At 40.6% G+C, this 23,357-nt stretch overlaps 1 protein-coding gene across 2 annotated transcripts in view; it reads right to left on the bottom strand.

The window, feature by feature from the left end:
• trim37 (tripartite motif containing 37) overlaps window positions 1-23,357 on the bottom strand; it is a 32,065-nt gene that overhangs the window by 6,013 nt on the left and 2,695 nt on the right. Inside the window, exons 3-22 of one of the 2 annotated variants that reach the window (XM_056284823.1) lie at window positions 22,867-22,968; window positions 22,486-22,526; window positions 22,083-22,199; window positions 20,655-20,742; window positions 20,100-20,222; window positions 19,199-19,322; window positions 18,350-18,417; window positions 17,531-17,655; window positions 16,984-17,034; window positions 15,921-16,002; window positions 13,545-13,621; window positions 13,254-13,433; window positions 11,346-11,460; window positions 9,913-10,104; window positions 9,107-9,240; window positions 5,816-5,898; window positions 4,715-4,912; window positions 3,540-3,854; window positions 3,206-3,364; window positions 2,459-2,657 (exon numbers count right to left, since the gene is read on the bottom strand). In XM_056284823.1, the coding sequence (XP_056140798.1) occupies window positions 2,459-2,657; window positions 3,206-3,364; window positions 3,540-3,854; window positions 4,715-4,912; window positions 5,816-5,898; window positions 9,107-9,240; window positions 9,913-10,104; window positions 11,346-11,460; window positions 13,254-13,433; window positions 13,545-13,621; window positions 15,921-16,002; window positions 16,984-17,034; window positions 17,531-17,655; window positions 18,350-18,417; window positions 19,199-19,322; window positions 20,100-20,222; window positions 20,655-20,742; window positions 22,083-22,199; window positions 22,486-22,526; window positions 22,867-22,968 (2,573 nt within the window). Of the gene's footprint in view, window positions 1-2,458; window positions 2,658-3,205; window positions 3,365-3,539; window positions 3,855-4,714; window positions 4,913-5,815; window positions 5,899-9,106; window positions 9,241-9,912; window positions 10,105-11,345; window positions 11,461-13,253; window positions 13,434-13,544; window positions 13,622-15,920; window positions 16,003-16,983; window positions 17,035-17,530; window positions 17,656-18,349; window positions 18,418-19,198; window positions 19,323-20,099; window positions 20,223-20,654; window positions 20,743-22,082; window positions 22,200-22,485; window positions 22,527-22,866; window positions 22,969-23,357 lie in introns of those variants that run through there. The other variant, XR_008810603.1, reaches the window with a different exon arrangement.

Consider the following 23,357-nt stretch of genomic DNA (forward strand, 5'->3'; position numbering starts at 1 on the left):
AAACCACTGATTTAATGATGAAGATTTAATGTTTGTGTAATCCTTAACAGTCCACTGCCGCCTTGAAGACGGTGCACAATCGGCATGCACTTGTGCATGCAGCACATTTTAACAGTATGTCAGCAAACGATTTGTGGTAATACATCTAAAAGACACATTAAAAGCCTGAAAGCTTTCATTGGGAAATGGTATGAACTTTATTAATATGCCATGATGAGTACTTAAAAAGTTGAATGGAGTTTCTAACTTTTTTGTGGCTGACATCAAAACAATTGTCTTTTGAAATTGGGTTCATATCTCCACTATTCAACAATACTTTGATCGACTGCTACAAAACTTGGTGTGATCATTCTAAATAGGCTGTCTGATGACTTGAGGAAGTTTCTTAGCAATCATCTAATCACAAGCTGTTATAAGATGAAACAACACAGCACATTTTTAATTTGAAAGAATACTTGGCCCAATAGCAAGTGTAACAAAGTTTATGAGGAGATAATTTTCTGGCATTTGTGGCACCCCCTATGGTAAGATATTGTAAAACTTTGGCACTCATGCTTATCTAACACCAATCAACATTTGTGCAAATTTTCACAATACAACAAACTGTCAGTTATATCCTTTTTCTTTCAGGCAACACATTGTTTCCATATTTATTCACAAATATCACAACCATCTTTCGAAATATCAAAATTTCCTTCACAATTTAAAAAGACAACCATCCCTGTCTGACACATGGCAAAGAACGCTAAAATCAACCCAACTGTCAAGGAGTATGAAAAAGATTTTTCAAAAAATCCAAAATGATGGAAAATCAAATATGGTGGACTTCATGGGTTCTATAAGCGAAATCGTCCAGCATGACCTATTGCATATGCGTAAAACAGATTGCTCTAAGGTCACAGGGAGTGGCTGAGAATTTTGTTTAAACTGAAATATTTAATTCTGCAATTACAGTACCACTTAGGCTGCCATCGACCTGGGCCTTTGTCCATCTGACAAGGCTGCCAAAGAACAAGAAGAAGAAAGAAGAGGAGGAGGAGAAGATGGAGGAGAGGAAGACAAGGAGAATTACTACCACTACTACAATAGGGAATCTCTCTACCTTTGGTGCTTTGCACCCTAGTAAATCGGGCTCAAAACGGTAAGACTAAAAGGCAGGGTTTGCTGGTCTACAGTTCATTTTTTACTCACTCCTCTCTGTCGTCATGCAAATTACGTAACAAGATCTATAAGTATGCTGTCATCTCCTTAGGCATTTAAACTTACTGTAGAGCTAGTAAATTGGTTTGTTTTTATTGAGCTTTACCCCAAACATTTAAATTGCAACATGTGACTATACATGTTGTTAGGGTTCAATAAGGTCTTCTTACTGCGGTTGTTACAATGAGTTGAATGCTCTTTTGTGGTAAATCGATGCATTTTTCTGATCCAATGTGTATAGCAAAATTGTAAACTATGTCACGTAGTGGTGAATCGTAGAAAAGGAACACTTAATAGCAAGTCAAGTAAATTTTCACACATACCCGGAACCTGTCATCTGCGTTTAACCCACCCAAACTATTAGGAATAGTGGGCAGCCATTTCTCTGCTGCCTGGGAACCAGCTCCAGATCAAGAGCCAGTGCCTTTTTCAACAGCAATGGCAGGAGTATGTCCCTAACATGCATGTCAGGGAGGAAACCAGATTATCTGGAGGAAAACCATGTGAACCCAAGAAGAACATGCAAACCCCATACACAAAGGCACAGGTGGCCCGTGTTGGGTTTGAACCTTGCTGTGAAATGATGGTGTTAACCATCGAATTACTGTGCCTTCTAAATTAATATAAAGGATGAAATATGATGAGTCAAATGAAACATTCATATTGCTCAAGGTGCAAGCATGTGATGGTTGTTATGGAAATCACTTTGTCTTGCAAGATTTATGATTTTGTCCTTGCTGAAATTGTTATTTACAATTCTGCTCTATTAGTTTTAACTACAAAGCCCCATTTTTATCAAACCCTAAAAGCTGTGATGGACAAGTGGGCAACCCACATTTTGGACAGGCCTGCCTTTCTGAAATTACACTCAGTGAGAGGGAGACCAGACCAATGTCATGAGAGATCAACAGGATTCACTCCCAGGGTGGGTCAGCCTTGCAAGACTATATGAAAATACCATCTTGATTTTATATACATATGATGATTCAACTGTATCTATGAGGATACTTGCTTGAAAAGTAACAGACACTTCCCCAATGATAACTTTAGACGGTAAAAATGTGTGATTTTGTGCAAGTCCTCCATTGATCCCATTTCACCTAGTGGCCTACCTGACATTTTTAGGTGGAACCTGTTGCTGGGTCCCATTTACTACAGCCCACATTGATGCAGCAAAATTGCTTTGTTAAAGAAGTGTTTTCATCCCCTCTATTTTCCATTGTGAAGTATGTCTCAGTAAGTGTTCAGTCATCCTCACCCCTGCATCCTGGTGCTACAGCTCTTGGTGGCAGTGCTGCCATTGGAGCCCCCCGGGCAATAAAGGTCAGAAACTGGTGCCAACACACCATAGAGCTGTGGTGGCTCTTCAAGCTGCTGCTTTGAGTTGCAGGATTTGTCAGAGGAGGAGCTGCTCAGGGGTTGAAGGGAGCTATGGGTGTTATCAGCCTTCATGGCTCCTGGAATGGAAAGTTTGTAGATGGAGAAGTTAAATAACCATTGCAAGACATGAATCTTGCACATCTAAGGAGGGGAAATCAGAGTTGAATAACTGTATTTAACTGAATTTACAAAAACAACATAACAAAAACATGTCTAGCTGGGATCAGGCCTTTGGTACCCAATTATTTTCATAATTAGGATAACAAATTACAGAGAAAAAAAAAACACAGGACACTAGACAGAGAAGACTTAAGTTGCAACATGGGTAAAGTAATTCATCAAACATGGTAATGTAGCCACATATATTTCAGTTTCTTAGAGAAATGCGATAAAAAAATTTATCTAACCTAAATATTTTTCTTCAAACATACAAGTTTAACTAGCTATCTCTTCCAGTTTCACTAAACAAAAATTAGTGTTCTGAAATTTGATGGAAGTCTGGTGTGGAATTAGACCAAACTAATTTGACTCCTCAATTTGAATACTAATATACACGTATCCCTTTAAAAGCAGCCTCTTGAAGTCGCTACTACTCATTCGCCAGGTCTTTGGTATTCCTACTAACCCTCTGCTCCAACAAGGCCATCTCTCAGACAGAGATCCATGGTAGCCTCTCCCTCACTCTGGCCTCTCCCCCTCAGATCCTTGTCCAGCCCCTCTATGCTCCTTCTTCTCAAGACCAAAGGGCTATTGCCTTCCAGTATGGGGCTAAGAGTCTTCTTGGCTGCAGACAAACAGGAATGCAGACAAAGCAAAATCTTTCAGGCCTACCTCATCTTCCTGCCTCTAGGCAACCTTGTCAAAACTTGATAATTTCTGTTTTTTGATACCATTTAAACTGAAAAATTTTGCTGCCTAAAGTAATATCCCAATAGCTATCTTAGCATGGCAGTGTTTACCAGGTCGGGAGTGCCTGGAGTGGGTTGCAGCTCCTTTCCCTAGCATTTCTAGCTCACCAAGCTTGCGGCATGCTTCCAGCTCTGAGTGAGGATGGGAGAAGAGCCCCTCCTGTGCACCAAAAGCCCTTGACGGCCCAGCCCTGGGCTCTCCAGCTCCAGCTACTCGTGCCTCCAGTACATGACACTTGACATCCGACATCTTGCTGCGCACCTCAGCCATCTGGGCCTTGAGACGAAATAAGACCCTGGAATCTGGTGCCGACCGTCGCACCACCTGAGGCCGCCGCTCTCGCTCCTTCCTTGAGTGGTTGTGTGCTGGGACCAGGGAGATACACACCAGTGAGTAAAGAAAATAAGCTCAAGGGGTAAACAAACTTATAAGATCTAGGCTGGTTTTGAGAAAATCTTTGTATTTGACTCCTCAATTTGTTTACTTGCATTTGCATTTCATGCATTAGTTGAAATGGTTTTCCAACATGACCAAGTAGGGCTTCACAGAACTTTTTGAGGATAATTTGCATAACCATTGACAAAAACGTTGGCTGTACTGGGAATTCAACCTATGACAATTTGGTAACAAGACTGTATTCTCCAACCTCAAGGCAACTCTGCAATCAGAACTATCACTGCTTTTGACTGCTAAGAAAACATGCAGATGATATATTATACACAACATCAGGTACATTATTTTATAATTAAACAGTTAGCTCAGTACCCATTTGTGAATCAATTGACACACAACAGACACCATGAGGGAGCTAAATTTTTTACAAAACATTTAACTTATTGGCTAATTTGCAGCCATCCTTTTGGCTAAATACATCAATGTGTCGCTATTTTAGGGATCAGATACACAACTGTTTTCTTTTCCTTCTAAAACATCTCCTAAAACTGAGTGAACAAGTCTTGTAAAGTAAACAAAAAAGCAACAAAAAAAAAGTGTCAGGAAGCAACAAAATATACTTAAGTCTATGAACTTGCAAATTTCTGTGTCCCTTTTGGTGCAAAAATTGGCCTCCTGCTGGAGCAAAACATCTAAACCAAAAAACAAAAAAAAACAGCCCCTGCCCATCACCAATCAAAGCTGTCACATCCCTGTGCCTTCCAAATAGCGCCACCACAAACACAGCATCTCAACATACTGTACATGTTACTGTGTGACATTCCTACTGTACCTTGGCTGTGTAGGAGGGAGACAGGGGGCCGTGGCTGCAGTCCCCACAGTGACTCCACACTGTTGCGTTCCTTCAGGTCCAGGAGCTGGATCAAGATGACCGGGTCAATCTCCAAGAGGCTGTTAGTGCCACCAGCACCACGGGTAGCAGCAGCAGCAGCACTTCGAGATGTGGAGCAAGTGCTAGGGTTTGAACCACCTGGGAGGATGGCAGGGAGAATGGGCAGTTTACGTCCAGACTTCTGCATGGGAAGATTAATAGATGTGCTTCACTGGGCAAACCTCTGACTATAGTTACACTTGTCCCCTTGACTATCCTTAAAATCCTCCATTGCAAAAAGGTGTCATATCAAAGGGAAATAAACATCAAAAAGAATCTTAACACACACACCTTTAAAAACATCATGCTGTGGTATAGCTTGCCTCTCCATCACGTAAAACAACTTCTAGCCCAATCTAACCAAAGTCTATCTCCTGTTAATTTTGGATTTAGCTCCTTTTTTTTTTATAAATACAAATGTGTAGCACTGTAATACTGATCTTGGCTCACCACTCTGGCTGTGCTGATTTTTTTTTTTTTTAAACAGAAGCTGCTCTCATACCTTACTGGACAAATACACACACATGCACAAAACAGACCCAAAGCTGTCTCTTTCCATATCAGCACCCATCAAGTGCCCGGTGCATCAGTGATGACTCATGCACTTCATGCCTTTTAACACCAACATCACCACACATGGAAGGGAAATAGGGAGAGGGAAGGTGAGGAATATATACAGAAATATTATCCTGGTATATATCCTGAATATAGCCTGGTATATGTCCCAGATTTTAACACTAAAAGACAGAAGCAGAAGGATTTTGTTGTTAACTGCCTACATCCTAAATTCCATGGCCACTTTCAATATTTTATCGGCCAGTGAGATTTTCAAGAGCAGGACGGCCATGGGTAACTTGCTAAGGAGCCTGGTAGACAGGACAAGGCAGCAACTAAAATTTGCAGGCATCAGGCTGCAGGCTAGTATTAGTCAATTGGGACAAGTGTTGAAAAGCATGGCGCTGATGTGGCTTGGCAACTAGAAAAGACACCTAGGATTGTTACCTGTGGCCCCAGCCATGTCATCAGGAAGCTCTCCCTCTTCTGTCTCCAGGGTCCGGCTGAATTCAACATCATTCTCACCAGACCTTCACAAATACACACAAACACCACCAGAGCTTGGTATTACTGGACTCTTTTGGAAATCAATGCCTGTTTTTGTCTCCCCCCCGCCCCCCCCAATTTCCTCATTGTTGAAAGTAATTTTCATTTTGAAAGTGCATTTTCATTTCATTTCATTATTATTTATTCCACTCAAGGTAATGCACAGCTCCAGACAGAAACAAGCAATTCATAATCATTTCATCTAGCAATAGAATATATATATATTCTGTACAAATTTATTCAGTTTGTACATCTTTTTCACTCAAAGACAATAAAGGCTAATCTAGGCTAAAACTGGTGTGTACCAGGTACAGCTGTCCAGTGTGAACGTTAGTCTCCACATTCAAAAAGGATGTCAAAATCATTGAGCCTCATTCATCAATCGTTCATACATATAAATTTGTTCTTACACACCCATGAAATTTTTTAGCCCTGCAGTTTGTCTGAGAGACCAGTGTAGAACCTGGCTAACCCCTGAATTTAGACACCAATTGGCTAACACTGATGTCTTTGCAAGCCTGGGTGATTGCTCGTTGCAAGAGGTAGACAATAGATGTTAGGGGGAAGGAATTACAAATAACCATTAGGCTATGCTTCTGAATGTCAGACAATCTTGAGAACTAAAAAAAATTCCATGGGTGTGTAAGAACAAATTTGTATGTATGAACGATTGAAGAATGAGACCTATAGACTATCTCCTCCAGTTGCTTTTATTGGGCGCAAACTTACATAAGCACATCACCCAAATGCATAGAGATAGAATGGTTTTATCAGCGAGTTACAGTGAGGCATGGTATCAATGTATACTTTTTGCACACACATAACATTTACCTGTGCACCTGTGAGAGCAAGTTGCATGTCCTTGTGTGGACAAGGTACTAAAGATCTCCCAATTGGGAGTGACAGAGAGGTGAGGAAGGGCTCACTTGCCGGGAGGGGGGCGGGGTGTTACATATTCTGCAGATCATACAGCTACTGTATCAGCCACTAGAGCTGAAGAGAATGACTCAAACCTCTTCAGCGGACACTCCTGTCACTCCAGAGATAGAGTCCGAGCAACAGCTTTGGCTGACCCAATGGGAAGTTGAGGGGTTGGCAGGGTGAGGTAGGGTTGCTGATCCCATCAGCTGACAGAGTAGAGCAGTGGGATGCATTTACAAAGGATCAGGAGGTTGTCTATAGATGGAGTCACTGTAAGCCCTTGGCGTACTGTACTTACAACACAAACATGGGCCACTATAGAATATTGATTTGTGTTAAATTATAATCTACATTGATTTTAAATTCCCAGTTATTAACAGCAACCAAGAGGACTAGCTTTGATATCAAATAAGAATGAGCAGCAGTTACTTGCCCTGTGTCAGCCATTATTGGTTATCACTGTATTAAACGAGAGGAAACTTGAACAATTCCAGTTAAAAAACTGAACTGTTGCAGCAGTAGATTAATGGAAATAGCCAGAACAGTCAGCTCATTTTCATTGGCTGGTTTTGAGCAATCAAGCAATTTCTTCGTCGAAAAAAATTCAAGAAAAGTTGAGGTACATAGTTTTGGGACAGCAGTGTCAGGATACTTGATTGTCCAGCACAAAGCCCAAGTCTGCCCCCAATTTAGCACCTTTTGGATGATTTGGAATGCAGAATAACGGCACATTCAAAACTGTTTTCTTCAACAAGTTCATCATTGCATTAAAGGAGTGGCAGGCTCTCACACTTTGTTAGTATAAACTGGTGGAGAGCCTCTCACAACACATTAACGCAGTTATTCAAACCAAAAATGGACCTCCAATCTATTTCAATTAAAGTGATTACTGCAGTGAACTACAATATTTCTTTTATTTTGATATATGTAAAAGCTGTAAGGAGTGATTCTACATGTGATCATATCATGGGTTAGAATATGTTTTACTCACAAAGAGCTTGCAAGGAATATGACCCATTTAATTGGTGACAATACTTTATAAAGACAGTTACACTACACAGAATTAACACACTAGCTGCATGAAAATGTTTACAAATCCTAACAAACAGTTCCAACTACAAACCTGTGCAAATAGCAGACAAAAACAAAGTCAAATTATTGTTCTGATGGAGTGGCATGGGCATAGTTGCTAAAAGCAGTGAGTTAGGGAGATTATCTGGCTATGTAATATTCCAGTATACCATAGGGTCACAATGATGAGTCATTTGAACAGAGAAGCATCAACTTGCTGATGCTGCTGCTCCTAGAATTTTTATCCATTTTAATTGCAACTGTATTGCTTAAGTCTTGCTGTTCTTTCTCTTGCGTTGACTGGGGCATAAATAAATGATGTGATGACAGAGGTGTGTACAAAGGTGTGCAGTGAGTCGGATGAGGTGACTGAGGTAATGTGACGAACTAGAGGAGTGTCCTCTCCTGTGTTTAGCGTTTTGTAACCAGGCGAAGTAGAACAGAGCTGGCAGAGGAACGATGACTCATGGCTGCCTCATTGGCTGTGAGCACAAAGTGGGTAGGAGGGGATGACAGCTTCATAAAGTATCTGAGATCACACCGCTACATCACTCTACTGGCTCCCTGGAAAATGCTTACATACTGATGAGACTTCTATGTCAAGCCATCTTAAGGACTCTAGGTTCATTTTCCAAGTGTTTAAATTACAAGAAAATAGAAAGGCGGTGCTTGAAACGCTGGATCACCATATCCGTATTCCTAAACCCAAAAGCAGTCTTAATTGATTTCATGGTGTCTCAGAGCTTGTCAGTGCAAATAGGTATATCCTGAAATTCAGCTGTGTTCCACCTTGAGACAACATATTTATACACTGTCCCTACAATGAGGGCCGTAGAGAACATTTTTAAAGACGGGTATAAAGAGATCTTCTGAAAACACAATGCAGCCAAAGCTTCCAGCATTTGACAAGGATTCCCTAGAATTGTTAGGAACAACATAATTCTACAAGATAGTATTGTAATCTGCAACTTCAAAAGGCCAAGAAGATGTAATTCGAGATACAATCTGTTTTTATTAGCTGTGTAAGTTTGCAGATGCAATGAATTTGACCTAATATAAACACAATGACTTTTTCCAAGTCATGTTGATTACTCAAGCGTGCCTGACTTGCACAGGGTTATATGATTTGAGTGTACCTAAAAAGGTCCCCTGATGCAGGTAAAAAAAACCAAGCGTCTCCAAGCGATATGTTCTACTTACATGGTCTCCTCATCAATATCGTTCTCCTCAGTGTTGCTGGTGGCTGTAGAACTGCCTGAGGTGCTGCTGCCATCCAGGGGGTTGACCTCCTCTTCAGTTAGACAGTCTACCTCCAGGTCCCCATCTGAGAGCTCCTGGCCACATAAACACAACATTTGGACCTCAGTGGATCATAGCTCCATGTTCAAGTAACAACTTCAGTATGTGGATGTACAACATGACTTTAATAACTGTGTTTTGCCCCTTCCTTTTTCTTTAGGGATAGAGGGGTCCGTCTTTGCAGGTTTATTTGCCAGTTCAGCATTTTCACATTTTTTTCCTGCAAACTAACAGGACGGTCTTACAGATATGATATGACCCAACATAGTGCAATCTGGGGAATTCCAACAACATCTCTTCTAGAATGAGTCAGCTACAATGTTTCAATTAACTGTGACAAAAACAGCTCTAAGGTCAGGCACAGCTAAAGTTGAACTAAAAGAAGATCATTTGTTAATCTTAATAAAAGGTCTTTGTGCTGAGCAGAGTAGAATTTTTCCAAACAAATCACTTCTGCCAACACAGTTAATCTATAATAAACAATCTTCAGAAAGGGGTCATGTATCATAGGGTCCAGATAAGTCATTGAGAAGAAGGCAAACAACTGCATGATTTAACACAAAAAGGTATGCATAAATGAAAATTCCCACAGTGCTGTCAAAAGGCAGCAAAGCTTAATGGATTACAGTGGGCAGCCATCCATAAATTATTGGATCCATTGCCAGTTATCTTTAGCTGAAGGTATCAAGGAGAAGGCTTCTACCCACATTTGAGTCATCATGCTGGGTTTTGTCTTCCTCCTCGCCTTCTTTGGCATCTGTCAATGTGCTCTGTATGCCCTCCTCACTCTTTCCCGCCCGGTTGTCTCTTTCAGAGGCCAAGGGGCCTGTTCCCAGTCTCAGGTCACGAGGAGAGGAGCTGCAGGATGTCTGCCCGCAAAACAGCTCAATGGCCAGCCTCTGGAATCACAAACAATGTGGACTCATCAGGACATCATCCATTAGGGAACTGCATGGCTTTTGAGGAGCAATGAACAAGAGAGCTGTACAATACAGGACTCAAGGAGCCAACTCAGTTGGAAGAAAACTTTTGAGACAGAATCACAGAAAGTTGAATCAGTTCATCTGGACACAACGTTTATTGGGAGAAACAGACTGAAGAGGTCACTTAGATGAGTGATGAAACATTTCTCTCAATAAACATTGCATCTCAACTTTTCTGACATACCCGCCACATATGGAATCATCATTGGTTTACACTTAAGACAGCTGTTGTCCTTCTCCTCCCTTCGATTGGCGGGTGCACTGTTTGGGCGTCTTCCTGGTTTTAACAAATGCCCAGTTAGGATAACCACACTTGACCAGGGCCTGTTTAATGTAGGATTTCTCCCCTTCCCCAGCTGCTGTGTCATTGGGGATGTTGTCAGCTTGGTGATACAGTGTTCTGATGACTCCTTGTTTGTGCTCCAGTGGATGATGAGAGTCAAACCTTAAGTACTGATCAACATACGTTGTTTAAGGTAAACATCAAAATGTCCCCCATCACCAAAAAAACAAAGAAGAATAACCTGTCATTTTTCACAAAATGACAAGTGAACTTGAAAAAACTTGTTGCGGTTGTCCAACGAGTTAATGTGGTCGATGAAACGTGGCATGTCCTGAGATTTAATTTTAACCCAAGTCTCACCTACAAATCTGAACCAATGGCTAGGCGGTGTCCCTGGACAGGACATCAGAACCCTCTTTTCCACTTCCTCCATATACAAGTTGGTCACTATAGATGAAACTGGGGAACCCATAGCACACCACATTTCACTGACCACATTAACTCAGTGGACCGAGGGGGGGGGGGGGGGCTAAGAGTACACCTGTCGCCATTTTACAAAGCTGTGACTGCAACTATTCCTCAATCCTCTGTGAATAGTACACATGGCTGATGTAACTCTAGTTATTAGTCACAGCAATTTGTATATGAATCCGATCGTTGGTTCGGTTGTTATGCAACTGCATTGTTTTTAAGGGTGGGGATACCTGCAGTCAGTTGAGACTGAAGAAGTCACTTAGATGAGTGATGAAACATTTCTCCCAATAAACGCTGTGTCCAGAGCAACTGATTCAACTTTCTGTGATTTCCTTACCTGGATTATTGAGTATACATCACGACATTGTAAGACAGAAGACCGAACCCCCCCCCCCCCTACCTCTTTGAGGTTGTTGATCTGCTGAATGTAACTGGACTGTGCCGATTCCAGCTGGCTGATATACCAGTACTGGTCTCTGCACTTCTGGAAGAAGGTGGGTGAGCGTACTTGGTATCTGCAAAGCACCGTGATACAAATGAAACAGTTTATTCAAAATATGCTTACATGAAGAAAGCCTAGCTTTACTCTTTGTTCTCGTACCTATCACAGGCAGAGCCACAGAGGGGGAATCTCTTCCAACAGTATTGAGCACTGAAAGGATTTACAATTTGTTTTCACTGATCTGTTAGTTCAGTGGTAGGTAACATGGGGCTAATGAAATATTAGATCTCATGGCAAAAAGTGACCCATTCACTTTTTGTGTATTTTGCAATGTAGTAGCACCAGATTGTTGTGGTTTACTGTTCTGTTTTAATTAACTTTATAATAAGCCCCATTAAATGTCCTTGGGTAATTTAGTTACTTAAATAACTTTTGTTTCTAATTTCAATTGTCATATTCTCTAACTTAAAACTAGGGATGTCACGTAATATTGATGAATTTAATATTGATCAGTACATTGTTATACCGAGAAACTCTTAAGGCATCAATATATTACAAATGCAGTAAAATCTAATTTTTTATGTTCTGTTTTTCTATTCATTTGCTTTTTGTAATGCAATACGTTTATTAACCACATGGAGGCAATGTTACAGTCTGCCGCCAACGGTACACTGTTCCTGAATTGAGGATTTGCCTAAATCAAGAAACAACTTGTTTCTTTGATAGAAAAAAATAAAAACTGAGCATTTAACTTGTGGGGCCAAATGTAGCCCCATTTCTTATAGTACATTTGCATTACATGAGATTTTGTCATCACTTATTATGATTGTGAGTATTATTAGTTATTACAGGCTATTTAACAAGTTTATAAGCTGGTCTATAGCCACTGCCAGTATTTCCATTTGAAATTTGCAGATAAATAACAACATTTTTCCAATTATTGATACTTCAAAGAGGGCTCAATCGAAGTCTACTTCAAACAAAATTTTCACAAATAATTTTCTTATCAATTAGTTTACCTCCACCCACACACACAAAAAAAAAAGTAAAAAGGAGGAAGTATCAACACTTCTACATAGCATTGTAATACTATCAATCAGAACGTGATGATCAGTGTTTCCACACGTCCTTATTGCAACAGCACTTCAAACCATTCCAAGATGAGACGTTTTCAAATAATTAAATAGAGGTAGTGGAATAGTGGTGGTGGTGTGGTCAGTTGTTCTAATGACTACAGTACAAAGAAAAAAGCAAAACAAACTAACAACAAAAAGGATAATCTCATACGCCAGGCACTAAAGATTCATATTTTCAGCCAACAGCAAATGTAACTGCATGATGACTTCACACACATCTCGATCAAAATAGTATCACAGTGGTGGGGTGAGTAAGAGAGTAGATCGCTTGAGACATAGTGTGTTACACAATGCATTGCTGCCTCCTGGTAACAAAAAGAGAGAATTTGTATTGTGTGTTCGAGTCTACACCACAGCAGGACTCAGTATTCCAGCAATGATTATTGACCTGTATATTGGCATGACCTTTTAATGATGTAAACATCTTATTACAATCATTTTAAACTCACAAATTTCCCTATGGTGCAACTTTGTTTCTGGTATATAGCCTACAGCTGTGTTTTTACATATTGCACCGAAACTATATTAGAAATGTTTACAGTGATCAATGACAGCAACATAATTTGGGGAAAAGGTTTATGTGCATACCGTTCAACAAGCATTAATGTTACAAGCAGATCTTGTAGAATTAATGCTTGCATCTATATGACATACACCTTGCTAAAGCCAGGTAGATGTCTGTGTGTGTGTGTGTGTGTGTGTGTGTGTGTGTGTGTGTGTGCATACCCACCGGAGGACAAGCGTGTCAGTTTGCATGTTGAGGTATCCTTCGCTGGCCAGGAGGTCGAGCCTGAAAAAGCGGTTGTAGCCCCAGCATTCTCCAACCTCAAAGTCTGATGCAAACTCCCGTATGATGTTCTTGGTGGGGTCACTTGAGGCCTGGTGGACCATCTCCACACGATATTCATACCTTCAGACAAGGGAAAACACAGCATTAACACTTTAATCTAAATATCGAAACATATGACTTACAGAAAAGGTAGAAATTTGAAGAGAGAAATAAGATTTGTTGGGATCATACTTTGATGTTTCAGGGAGTCCAGCAGACAGTTCCAAAAACACAGACAGGTAGTTGCCACGGACCACGCCATTTCCATCCTGAAGAAACATTTTGAAAATAAATATAAATAACTGTTTTGTGTGGATGTACACTGAGTGTACAAAACATTAGGAACCCCTACTCTTTCCATGGAAAAGACTGACCAAGTTAGATCAGATGAAAGCTGATGCCTGTTAAATCCATTACAACTAGTGTAGAGCAGTCACTCTCTATCCGGTCCCTCAGGTACCAACAGTACTGCTGGTTTTGTATTCTGCATGGTAATTTATTAAATTCACCTGTTCTTCCAGTTATTACAGCCTCCAGTCGGGAGGTTTTACACCTGGAACGACAGGAGAATCAAAAACCAGCAGTACCCTTTGTACCTGCGGAATGGAGAACCACTGGTGTAGAGGAAGTGTATGACAAAGGTGAAGGTGGTTTAAGAAATACTTTTTAAGGCTTAAGGCGATTGAAAAAAAATGATTGTGTATTGTAGAGAAAATGTCTGAACTGAGTATGATAGCAAACATTTGGCATGGTGTTTTGAGTGTCAAACTGCAACATTGCTAGTTTTTTAATGCCAAAATATCCTGGGTGTGTCAGTACTATTATTGAGTCTATAAGGACATCCAGCTGCCAACGGCAGCACAATGGTTGAAAACAGTTCATTGACTTAAGAGGTCAGAGGAGCCTGACACAATTTGTACAAAGCAATAGACCAAAGACCTATGAAAAAACACACATTCAGTTGGACCAAGACACAAATGTGGTATGACAGCCAGATTACCCTGCAGATTTCCATTCTATTCTGCAGAAAAAAACAAACAAACATGGACCTGTGGTTGCAATTAGCTAAGAAACACAAGATTGGTACATCAAGTTCACTGTCAAGACAATGAAAATGCAGGCAGAGAAGCTATAAAAGATCCCACATCCAGTGATTGCCTTCTCATGTTTGTCTTAGGATGCTTTCAAAGCAGGCTCATTTGGAGCAGTTGTTTTGAAACCGTGAGCATTTCCCCCAAAGATCAATTCGTTTGGGCATATGTGAACACAGCAATTGCACTCGGTGGTGGGACAAAACAAGCAGGCCAAGATCACCAAGAAAGGGTGGTCTCTGCTCGCTTCCAATCAAACCCTGGAGCGGTTTATTTGCATTGAGAATACAAGCTGATCCAACGGACCAAAACACGCTTACCTGATGCATATTCGGAATAGAAATTGTTGGGTAAATACCACATATGACGTAGCGTATCTTTGTACAAAATGCATCAACACATCATTTTTGAAATGAAGTCTAGAGGCATGTTCAAAGACAATCTGATAATCGTTCTGATAACACTGGTATAACAACCAGAGCTTGTGAGCTCTGGTTGGGCAGCACAGTGGCCCAGTGGTTAGCACTGTTGCCTCACAGCAAGAAGGTCCTGGGGTTGAACCCTGGGACATGCCAGGTCCTTTCTGTGTTGAGTTTGCATGTTCTCCCTGTGTCTGTGTGGGTTTCCTTCGGGTGCTCCGTTTTCTTCCCCCCATCAAAAGGCATGCATAGGTTAATACTCCTGTTTGTGCCTCTGACAGAGGCAAGGCAAGAAGAACTGGAGTTGGTCCCTGGCTGCTGCACGGCGACTGCCCACTGCTCCTGACTGAAGTGTGTGTTGGGATGGGTTAAATGCAGAGGATTAATTTCCACATGGGGATTAATAAACTACATCTTAATCTTAATCCATTTTCAATGCATTGCTCCACTTTCAATGCGTTATTCCCATTATTTTCTTTTCCAAAGATCATGATGAAATTCTCAAAAGAAAATTCTGAACAATGAGGGAACAGTTTGCTCACACATGGCGTTCGTTTAAAAATTTTGGTCCGTTTCTAAATATTGCCAAAACAAAACAAACCAGGGTGCGAGTACAACTTTGTAACAAATTAGTCCCTGATTCGGAACACAGCAAACGGATTATAGGTGTGAAAGCAGCCTTAGTAGCACAGCTTAGTGTATGGAGTCAAATCTTAGGAACGGCAGCATGTAGGTAAATAACACAGGCAGACCCTGTAAACCTTCAAGGGCATTAATTGATTTTTACTAAAAGGATGAAAACCATTTTAATTGTGCACTCAGTGGCCTGTGAGATCTCAATGCAGTCATTAAATCAACCTACTAAATAATAACAGTAGTCTCCCCATATGACACAGACCAGTTTGTCTGTCCCGTATTAGACAACAACAAAATTCAATGGGAAAAACTTGAGGGAGCTATTGGTTATCCTTCCCATGCAAACAGGTAAATTTATCAATAAAAACTGGATTTAAACAGCTGGAATTGGAAGAGAACCTGAAATATGATTAATTACTCACTGGATAGACTTTGAGTCTCCAGCAGAGTCCAGAAATCTGGAGAGGTGGGCTATACACTGGGTCTGCTCTCTGCCTCAGGGTGCTGCACACACAAACACGCATACATGAACAGAAAGAAAAAAATTACACAAATCCCTTGTCAACACAAAAACCGAATATGTTATAGCATGACAGATTTTTTTCTTCTTGGCTTTTTTACCCCTTTTTTTCTCACCAATTGTACTTGGCCAATTACTCTATTTCCCGAGCCATTCTGGTCTCTGCTCCACCCCTCTGCTGATCCGGGGAGAGCTGCAGACTACCACATGCCTCCTCCGATACATATGGAGTCGCCAGCTGCTTCTTATCACCTAACAGTCAGGAGTTTCACCAGGGGGACGTAGCGCGTGGAAGGATCATGCTATTCCCCCCAGAGGAGGCACTAGTGCAGCGACCAGGACACATACCCACATCCGGCTTCCCACCTGCAGACACAGCCAATTGTTTCTGTAGGGACACCCGACCAAGCTGGAGGTAACACGGAGACTCGAACCAGCGAGCCCCGTGTCGGTAGGCAACAGAATAGAACGCTATGTTACCCGGACGCCCCTATAGCATGACAGATTGTTCACCAATGCAGAGCTTTATAATTCCTGTGACTGATGGAAATTTACAATGACAGACTAATTAAGAGCTGGTGCAAAAGATCTTGACCCGTGTCTTTCAACTGTGAACCAAACCTAGCCTTTTCCAAATGAAAAGGTCAACTGATGCAGTGCAGGGATATTTGCAAGAATGAAAACAACTTCCACGTGTCACATGAGTGCTCGGTGCTAGAGCACCAACCATTATGTGATCCATTCTACAACATTTAACCTTCACATCACTGTTCTATACAGCACTTCAGAACCTCTGTAGAATCCCTGAAAAAAAACCTGATGCCATATTAGTCATTTAATGGAATATGGAAATCTTAACCTTGTTGAAATACTTGAAGATGTGTTTGGTACTCAGCATGTCTGAAGCTTAAAATGAATGCAGTTTTACTATGCTTGGTTAAAGAAAGTGTTTAAACATGATTTACCTGAAGTTAGCAAGAACAAAAGTGCTGGAGTCATAAGCAGGAACCAGCTCACTGTAAAGAGAGAGTGCCAGTTAGATAGGTGACACAGAAAGGGTAGGTGTACAAAACGGAGATTCTCTACAGCTTGTGGATATTGTCAGTGTACATGAACCTCTGCACAGCCAGGCGACACAATGATTAGTGAGGTCACTGCCCCATCCAGAGAGTCCCAGCATCCCCAACCAAGGGCTAAATAAGAATTTCCCCCAATTAAGTTATCAATAGAGCATATAAAACAAAAACATGAGTAAAATATAAACATATATTTACCTGAGCATTAACATAGAACGAAAAACTGACAACATTTTATCAGATTCAGTCAGCTTGTTGCCCTGACAAGGTCTGAAGGGGAGGGTTCTGCAATAAAACATTAAGTCTGGGCTCAGCTAAAATAGCCAGTAAAGTCTAAGAATTTGTAATGGACTAGGCAATGCATGAGATTTCGCTTGAAACTCAGGTTGTCTGAGGTTTACTTCGATATCAGAGTGTGAGAAGTGTTGGGTGTTACCTGGTGAAATCAGGAGGAACGGGTGTAGTGACAAAGGACTGCATAGGTTTGCGATGGACCTGTTGGAACATGAGCAGGATCTCTGGGCTCTTGGAGATCAGCTCACTCTTGCTGCAGGAGTGCAGCTGATAAACACAATCAGAAATATAGGCCTCATCATTTGTTGCCACAAAGCACAACATCCTGAAGGGAAACTTTGGACTAGAGCCTAGGAAAATCATCACAAGTGACAATATGTTTAAATTTTCCCACATTGCCAGAGTTAATGAATCGATAATAAGAGGCTGTTATTTTTTTTTGTAAAAAAATAAAAATTTAGCCAACTGTTCTTTATCTTAAGAAATATTTTGTTTTTTTTACCATCTTCCTCCACCTCCATCTGTATTCAAAAGCCCTGAAGGAAATCAAATGAAGAGTTTCCCACTTATTGTCAAATGCAAAATGGTCTCAGATCTAATCTGGCACTGGCTGTGGAGACCATGCAGAGATTATTGGTGCACTTACGAATACAGCCATTTAGACAGAACAAATATAGAACACCCTCTTTACATGTACTCAACACTAAGGACTGCATCGCACAGAACATTAATTAAGTGATTAAAAGTTGCATATAAGTTGCAATAAATCTTCAAATAAAAAACACAATAAACCCAGTGATTCTCAAACCACCAAGGTACATAGAAAATTCAAGAAAATAAAGAATTCTAGATGCTGGTGGTAGCTATGACCCAGCCATCAGTCCAAATTCTTCCCATAACGACTTAGGAATGCTATATAGTGATAATGTTGTAGCAAAATGAAACATGAAAAACTGCAAACCTGATGTTCCACTTCTTGAAGAAGAGACTCGAGTAGCTCTGTCTCTTGAGTGAGGGAGGTCTTCTGGCCTAGTAGGGAGAGAGATGTCAATTCTGATTACCCTTTTAATTCTGCTTTGTACACAATATATTTGTATTAAATAAGAGCCATAATATGGGCTATGCGAATGAGCTGGTACGTGTGCAACATATGTGCTGGTAGGTAGTGCTGGGGACATCCACCAGAGAGAGGAATTATCCGTAGAGATCAATGTTATATCTGTGTGTGTATGTATGTCAATCACCTTTCCTTAAAAAAAAAAAAAGATAAAGTCTACAGTGTACAAGAAGCTAACACCTTAACAGGACTTCCGCAGGACAGGAAGGCATTTCCATTGATATCTCAGGACTAGGAGAGAGCATCCCAAAGGATTAAAGATGGCTGGGACAGGAAAATAATGTCGGAAGAATTAATTTTAATCAATGAGAACAGTTTTCACAAACAATAACAATAACCATGAGATCAGAAAGACCTGTCTGACCCAACCCCCACTGCCAATTTTAGTTTGGTCCAACCATAAATGTCTTAGTGCATCAATTCTAAGGAGACAAGATGGTAGCGTTTTTCGGTGCAGACCACTGGCAAAAATGGCAAAATGCAAAAACATAAAACCCGGGGAGTTAAATGGGACCCAAGCTATGACAGCAGGGATGGTATTCACAAGACTGAGAGGTGACAGGGAAAATACTGATGGGACTGAGTGGGACAGGAAGGCACCTTCTGTCTCTTCAGCTCATACCAGTTGGCAGATGTTTCCTTGAGATGGTGATGCCATGTATGCCAACCATACATACTACTGCAATTACCTACCCATGAGAGTAATGAGCTTGTTCTTGAGCTGGTTATCCAGACGTGCAATCATCATTTCCACTGCATTACGGATCTCTCGTACACGTTCATCTTTTGCCCCTCTCACAGCCTCAACATTCCTCTCCTGAACAGTGTAACAGGTGCACAGGACGGAGAAAGAGTGTGCATGTGAAGAAAGAAGCACCAGCATACACACAAGCAAATGCACATCACTGCGAGTCTCATATAAATGAGTCAGTTGTGCTGGTTAATTTACCAGTAATGGAATTGCTACATGCGCTTTATAGCTAGACATACATTTTCAATAGAAATTGTACCTTATTGCTATCTAGTGGGTTCAGTCTGCATTGCAAGGTGTTAGTGCAGGTATTCTTTATGAACTCCACTTAAAAAGTCTGCACATCAATGCTACAACATGATCCAACACATTTCTTACAAGTAATGTTTCAGTAAGATGCCTTTTCTATCATCACTGCAGCATGACAGTACAACCTTAGAAAGTCTTAAATATATGATGAAACAGTTTGCATTATATAAACAGTGTATATATATGTATATGAAAAGTTTGCATTAAAGTGAAAATCCTATTTTCTTTAACGATGTGCAAGTTATCCAGAAAACATTATCTTTGACAAACTGTCCCTCAGCCCATTGTTTGAAGTACACAATGTAATTACATGTTGACAATTAAAGCGCTGATGATTTTAACCATTTAGTATGAAAAGATTGTGCAGACTGCTTTAAAAAAAAAAATCTCCCTACATGTGACCCAAAACAGTTATGACTCCCCCATGACAACACTGAAAAGGGAGGTCCCCCTGTTTTTAATTCTATATCCAAATTAGTTACTTCTTTGCGTGGGCAACAAATACATTAGGAGCAAAAGGAAATTGGTCCTCACAACTTCTTGCACCAGACTGATGAGTTCCATGAGGCGACGCCGGAGCTTGGCCACCTCCTCATTCACCTTAGTCACATGCTGCTCATAGATCTCAACCAGGGGCTTAAAGGTGTGGCCACCATGCTATAGACAAGGGAGAGAGAGGGGAAAGATACCAGATAAGATGGCAGGAGATATGAAATAAGATGCAACTTTCCTGTTCATTAAATATCAGTCCACTTCATCTCTACAAACCTAGATGTAGATTTTAACAAATTCATATGCAATGTGTTATTGAATCAACCAACATAGATGGATTGCAGGTCATTTTGAAAGACTGGTACTTAGTTAAATTTTGCCCTCATTTGAATTAGCCTGGGTAGGACAACAACAGTGATCAAACACAACAGCACCACATTTCTCTCTCTTTAACACACACAGAAGTTTGTGGCACCCCTGTTTCAAAGTTTTGGATGGCTTTGCATTGCAATTCTAATAGTTGAATAAATATGGGAAGCTTCTGATTACATTAACATGTAAGATGTGGTCTAAAATTCAAGTATGTAAAGAAATTACCATGCCACCCCACAGAGCACACTGATGACAGATGCACTTCTTACAAGTCCAACAGAAAACACTCAACTTCTCAAGATGGTTCTCACATCTGGAGGAGAAAAAAAATATTCAGATATACAATCCAGGGACGATTTCCCACCAAAACTTTTAGTTTATACTGTATGTCATAACAAAAATTTATTTTCTTACAAATACTGCAAACCATGAACAGAACTTCAGTGATCCCTAAATATACGGAAAACAAATGCTTAAATTGCAATAAATTGTCAGTTCCTGTATCAAAAGCAGAGTCAATTAATTAAAGGGTGGAAAAACTTCAATTTAGTTAATCTGAAAGAAAAAATGGTGAGGAATTTGTTGAACAGGAAGTGCCATGCTGCAAATAGTAGATTGCACAGTAGGCTCCAAAACAGGCAATAAAAATGACTTGAAACTAGGGCTTTTCCAAAGACCAAAACCATGTCTTTTACTCCCTTTCTACAGATGAAACATAAGTTTGATGATTAAAGATTAGCTTCAGTATGGGCTCCCTTCCACACCCCTGCTGTCAAGGACTCTGACAAACTTGCGAAACATGAGTTTCTATGTAAAATACTGCAAGCACAAAAAGATAAAAATATTAGGGCCGTTCTAAACAAATCTGATACAGACAATTTCTATGTTCACCCTTCTGCCCAGTGTGGTTGCAATCAGACTGCACATTCTTCAGTCCACCACTTTCCCTAGTGTGACCTTTACATTAAAACCCCATGCCATATTGGGAATAAAACTAGATGGGTTGCACAAATTTGTAAGACAATGATATTTTCCTAAGAAATGTTAATTTCTATCACTAGTGTCTAATTTGCAAATAGCTTAGCAGAAATGGTTACCGGTGCCTTGGTTGAAAGGTAATTAAGGCATCATTAGCTATTTTTGAAAAATTATAATTTTTCAAAATGATTTTAACTAACTAACAAACTTCTCTCGAAAATGAATGGGGCGGGGCAAGCACTTACTAATCTCAGGCAAACAGTCAGATATTAACAGGCAAAATAATGCAGTTGTACTTGAAAAGGGCAAATTATCTTCTTTAGCTCTTCTGCCCCATACAGAATAGACAGCCTGAGCTATATAAAGCTTATAGGCTGTGGTGCGTTTCCATCCCAGGGGGAGGAGAAATGGGATCTTGAGACTGTGGGAGAGAGTATGAAATGAGGACATGGCTCCGATAAGGAACAAGAAAAGCAAGAGGAACATAGTATTGTCTAGTTAAAAAGGTAATAATGGGATAAAAACAGTGAAAGTATTCCTGGTCAAGGATTGAAGAGGGAGAAAAGGAAAAAGGCAGAAGTGGGGACATGAATGATGTACAGCTACCCAAAAGACAGAAGGATAATTAGTAGAGGAGAGGATGAAAAGGAGGAGGAGAGGGAGGCAGAAGCTCACTTGTCCTTGTCGTTCTCCTCGTGCTTGGAGAGGCTGCAGAGCTGCAGAGTGTCCAGCTGCTGGGTCACCTCCTCCGCCCAGCGACAGTTCACCAGCTCCCTCAGCTGCAATGGAGCCCTACAGAAACATGAACGCCAAACAAACAGTAACAATGCATTAGGATGCTCAACAATACAAGCTATCAAAACAATTAAAAAGCAGTACATTTCTCAGTTAGTACACTTCAGAAGATTTAAACATTTTCCTTTGTAACATCACTTATGACAGGAAAGAACACTGACATTGAATCATTCTCAGACTGAACATCAAAACTTAACTCCTTAAACATCCGAGTTGTATGTTAAACCACAGAGCCTCGAGCAGGTAGTGCTGCCATAAATGCATTTACAATGATCGTTCTTACCGACAGTGGGGACATTGGGCTCTCTGCTCCGTCAGCCACCGCTATCAAAGGAGAGCATTCAGTTTAATCTCAGGGAGTAGTTGTACAAATCTGATCTATGCAATTTGACCGTTTTTAAGTCATTAGATAGAAAGCAGGAATGTTGTACATGCATAGCCACTTAGTCGCCCCTGAAGTGTATGTGCAGCACTACATCTTATAATCAGTTGAAACATGCTTCGCAGTGCAAAAATAAAACATATTTAAGCAGGTCATCATATTAATTAAAAAATTCTGCAAACAAAGTCCACATTTCCGAAAGGTAAAGAATATATTTCTTAAATATGTCATTAGAAGGTAGTACCGCACAAGGCACAATAAAAAAATTGGTGTCCTCCTCACCCGGATACAACTGAAACAGCAGAGTTTGGAGCAGTGGGGACAGAGACGTGCGTCCCTCAATTTCTCCATGCAGATGAAGCAGCGAAACACTTCCGCAATACTCTGCAGACAGAGGGACACATTAGGCAAAAGATGGTTTCAACTTTAAAGAGAGACAAATCATTACGAAATGAGACCATGACTGAAGCAATGGAAATCTAAGAACTGTATGTAGGGAGACATGTGCTGGAATCAACCGTGCAATGTGGGCCACTTATCTTTGCAACATCTAGGTCACCAAGCGCTGGTCTCAAAGCTCTCGTGCTAACTGATTGGTTCTCATTGACCAGATGGAATCAACTGTATTGTGCTTTTTTCTTACTTCCAATTTCTTTTACGATGAACACTGGCAGATAGTTTAACAGCCTGAAGCAATGACTTTAATTAACTAACGCAAGCAGTGACTTTGTTAACTTGTATACACAATTTTCTAAAAAGAAAACCTTTAAAAG

Source organism: Lampris incognitus, chromosome 8 (genome assembly GCF_029633865.1).
Source record: "Lampris incognitus isolate fLamInc1 chromosome 8, fLamInc1.hap2, whole genome shotgun sequence".
NCBI classification, from domain to species: Eukaryota; Metazoa; Chordata; class Actinopteri; order Lampriformes; family Lampridae; genus Lampris; species Lampris incognitus.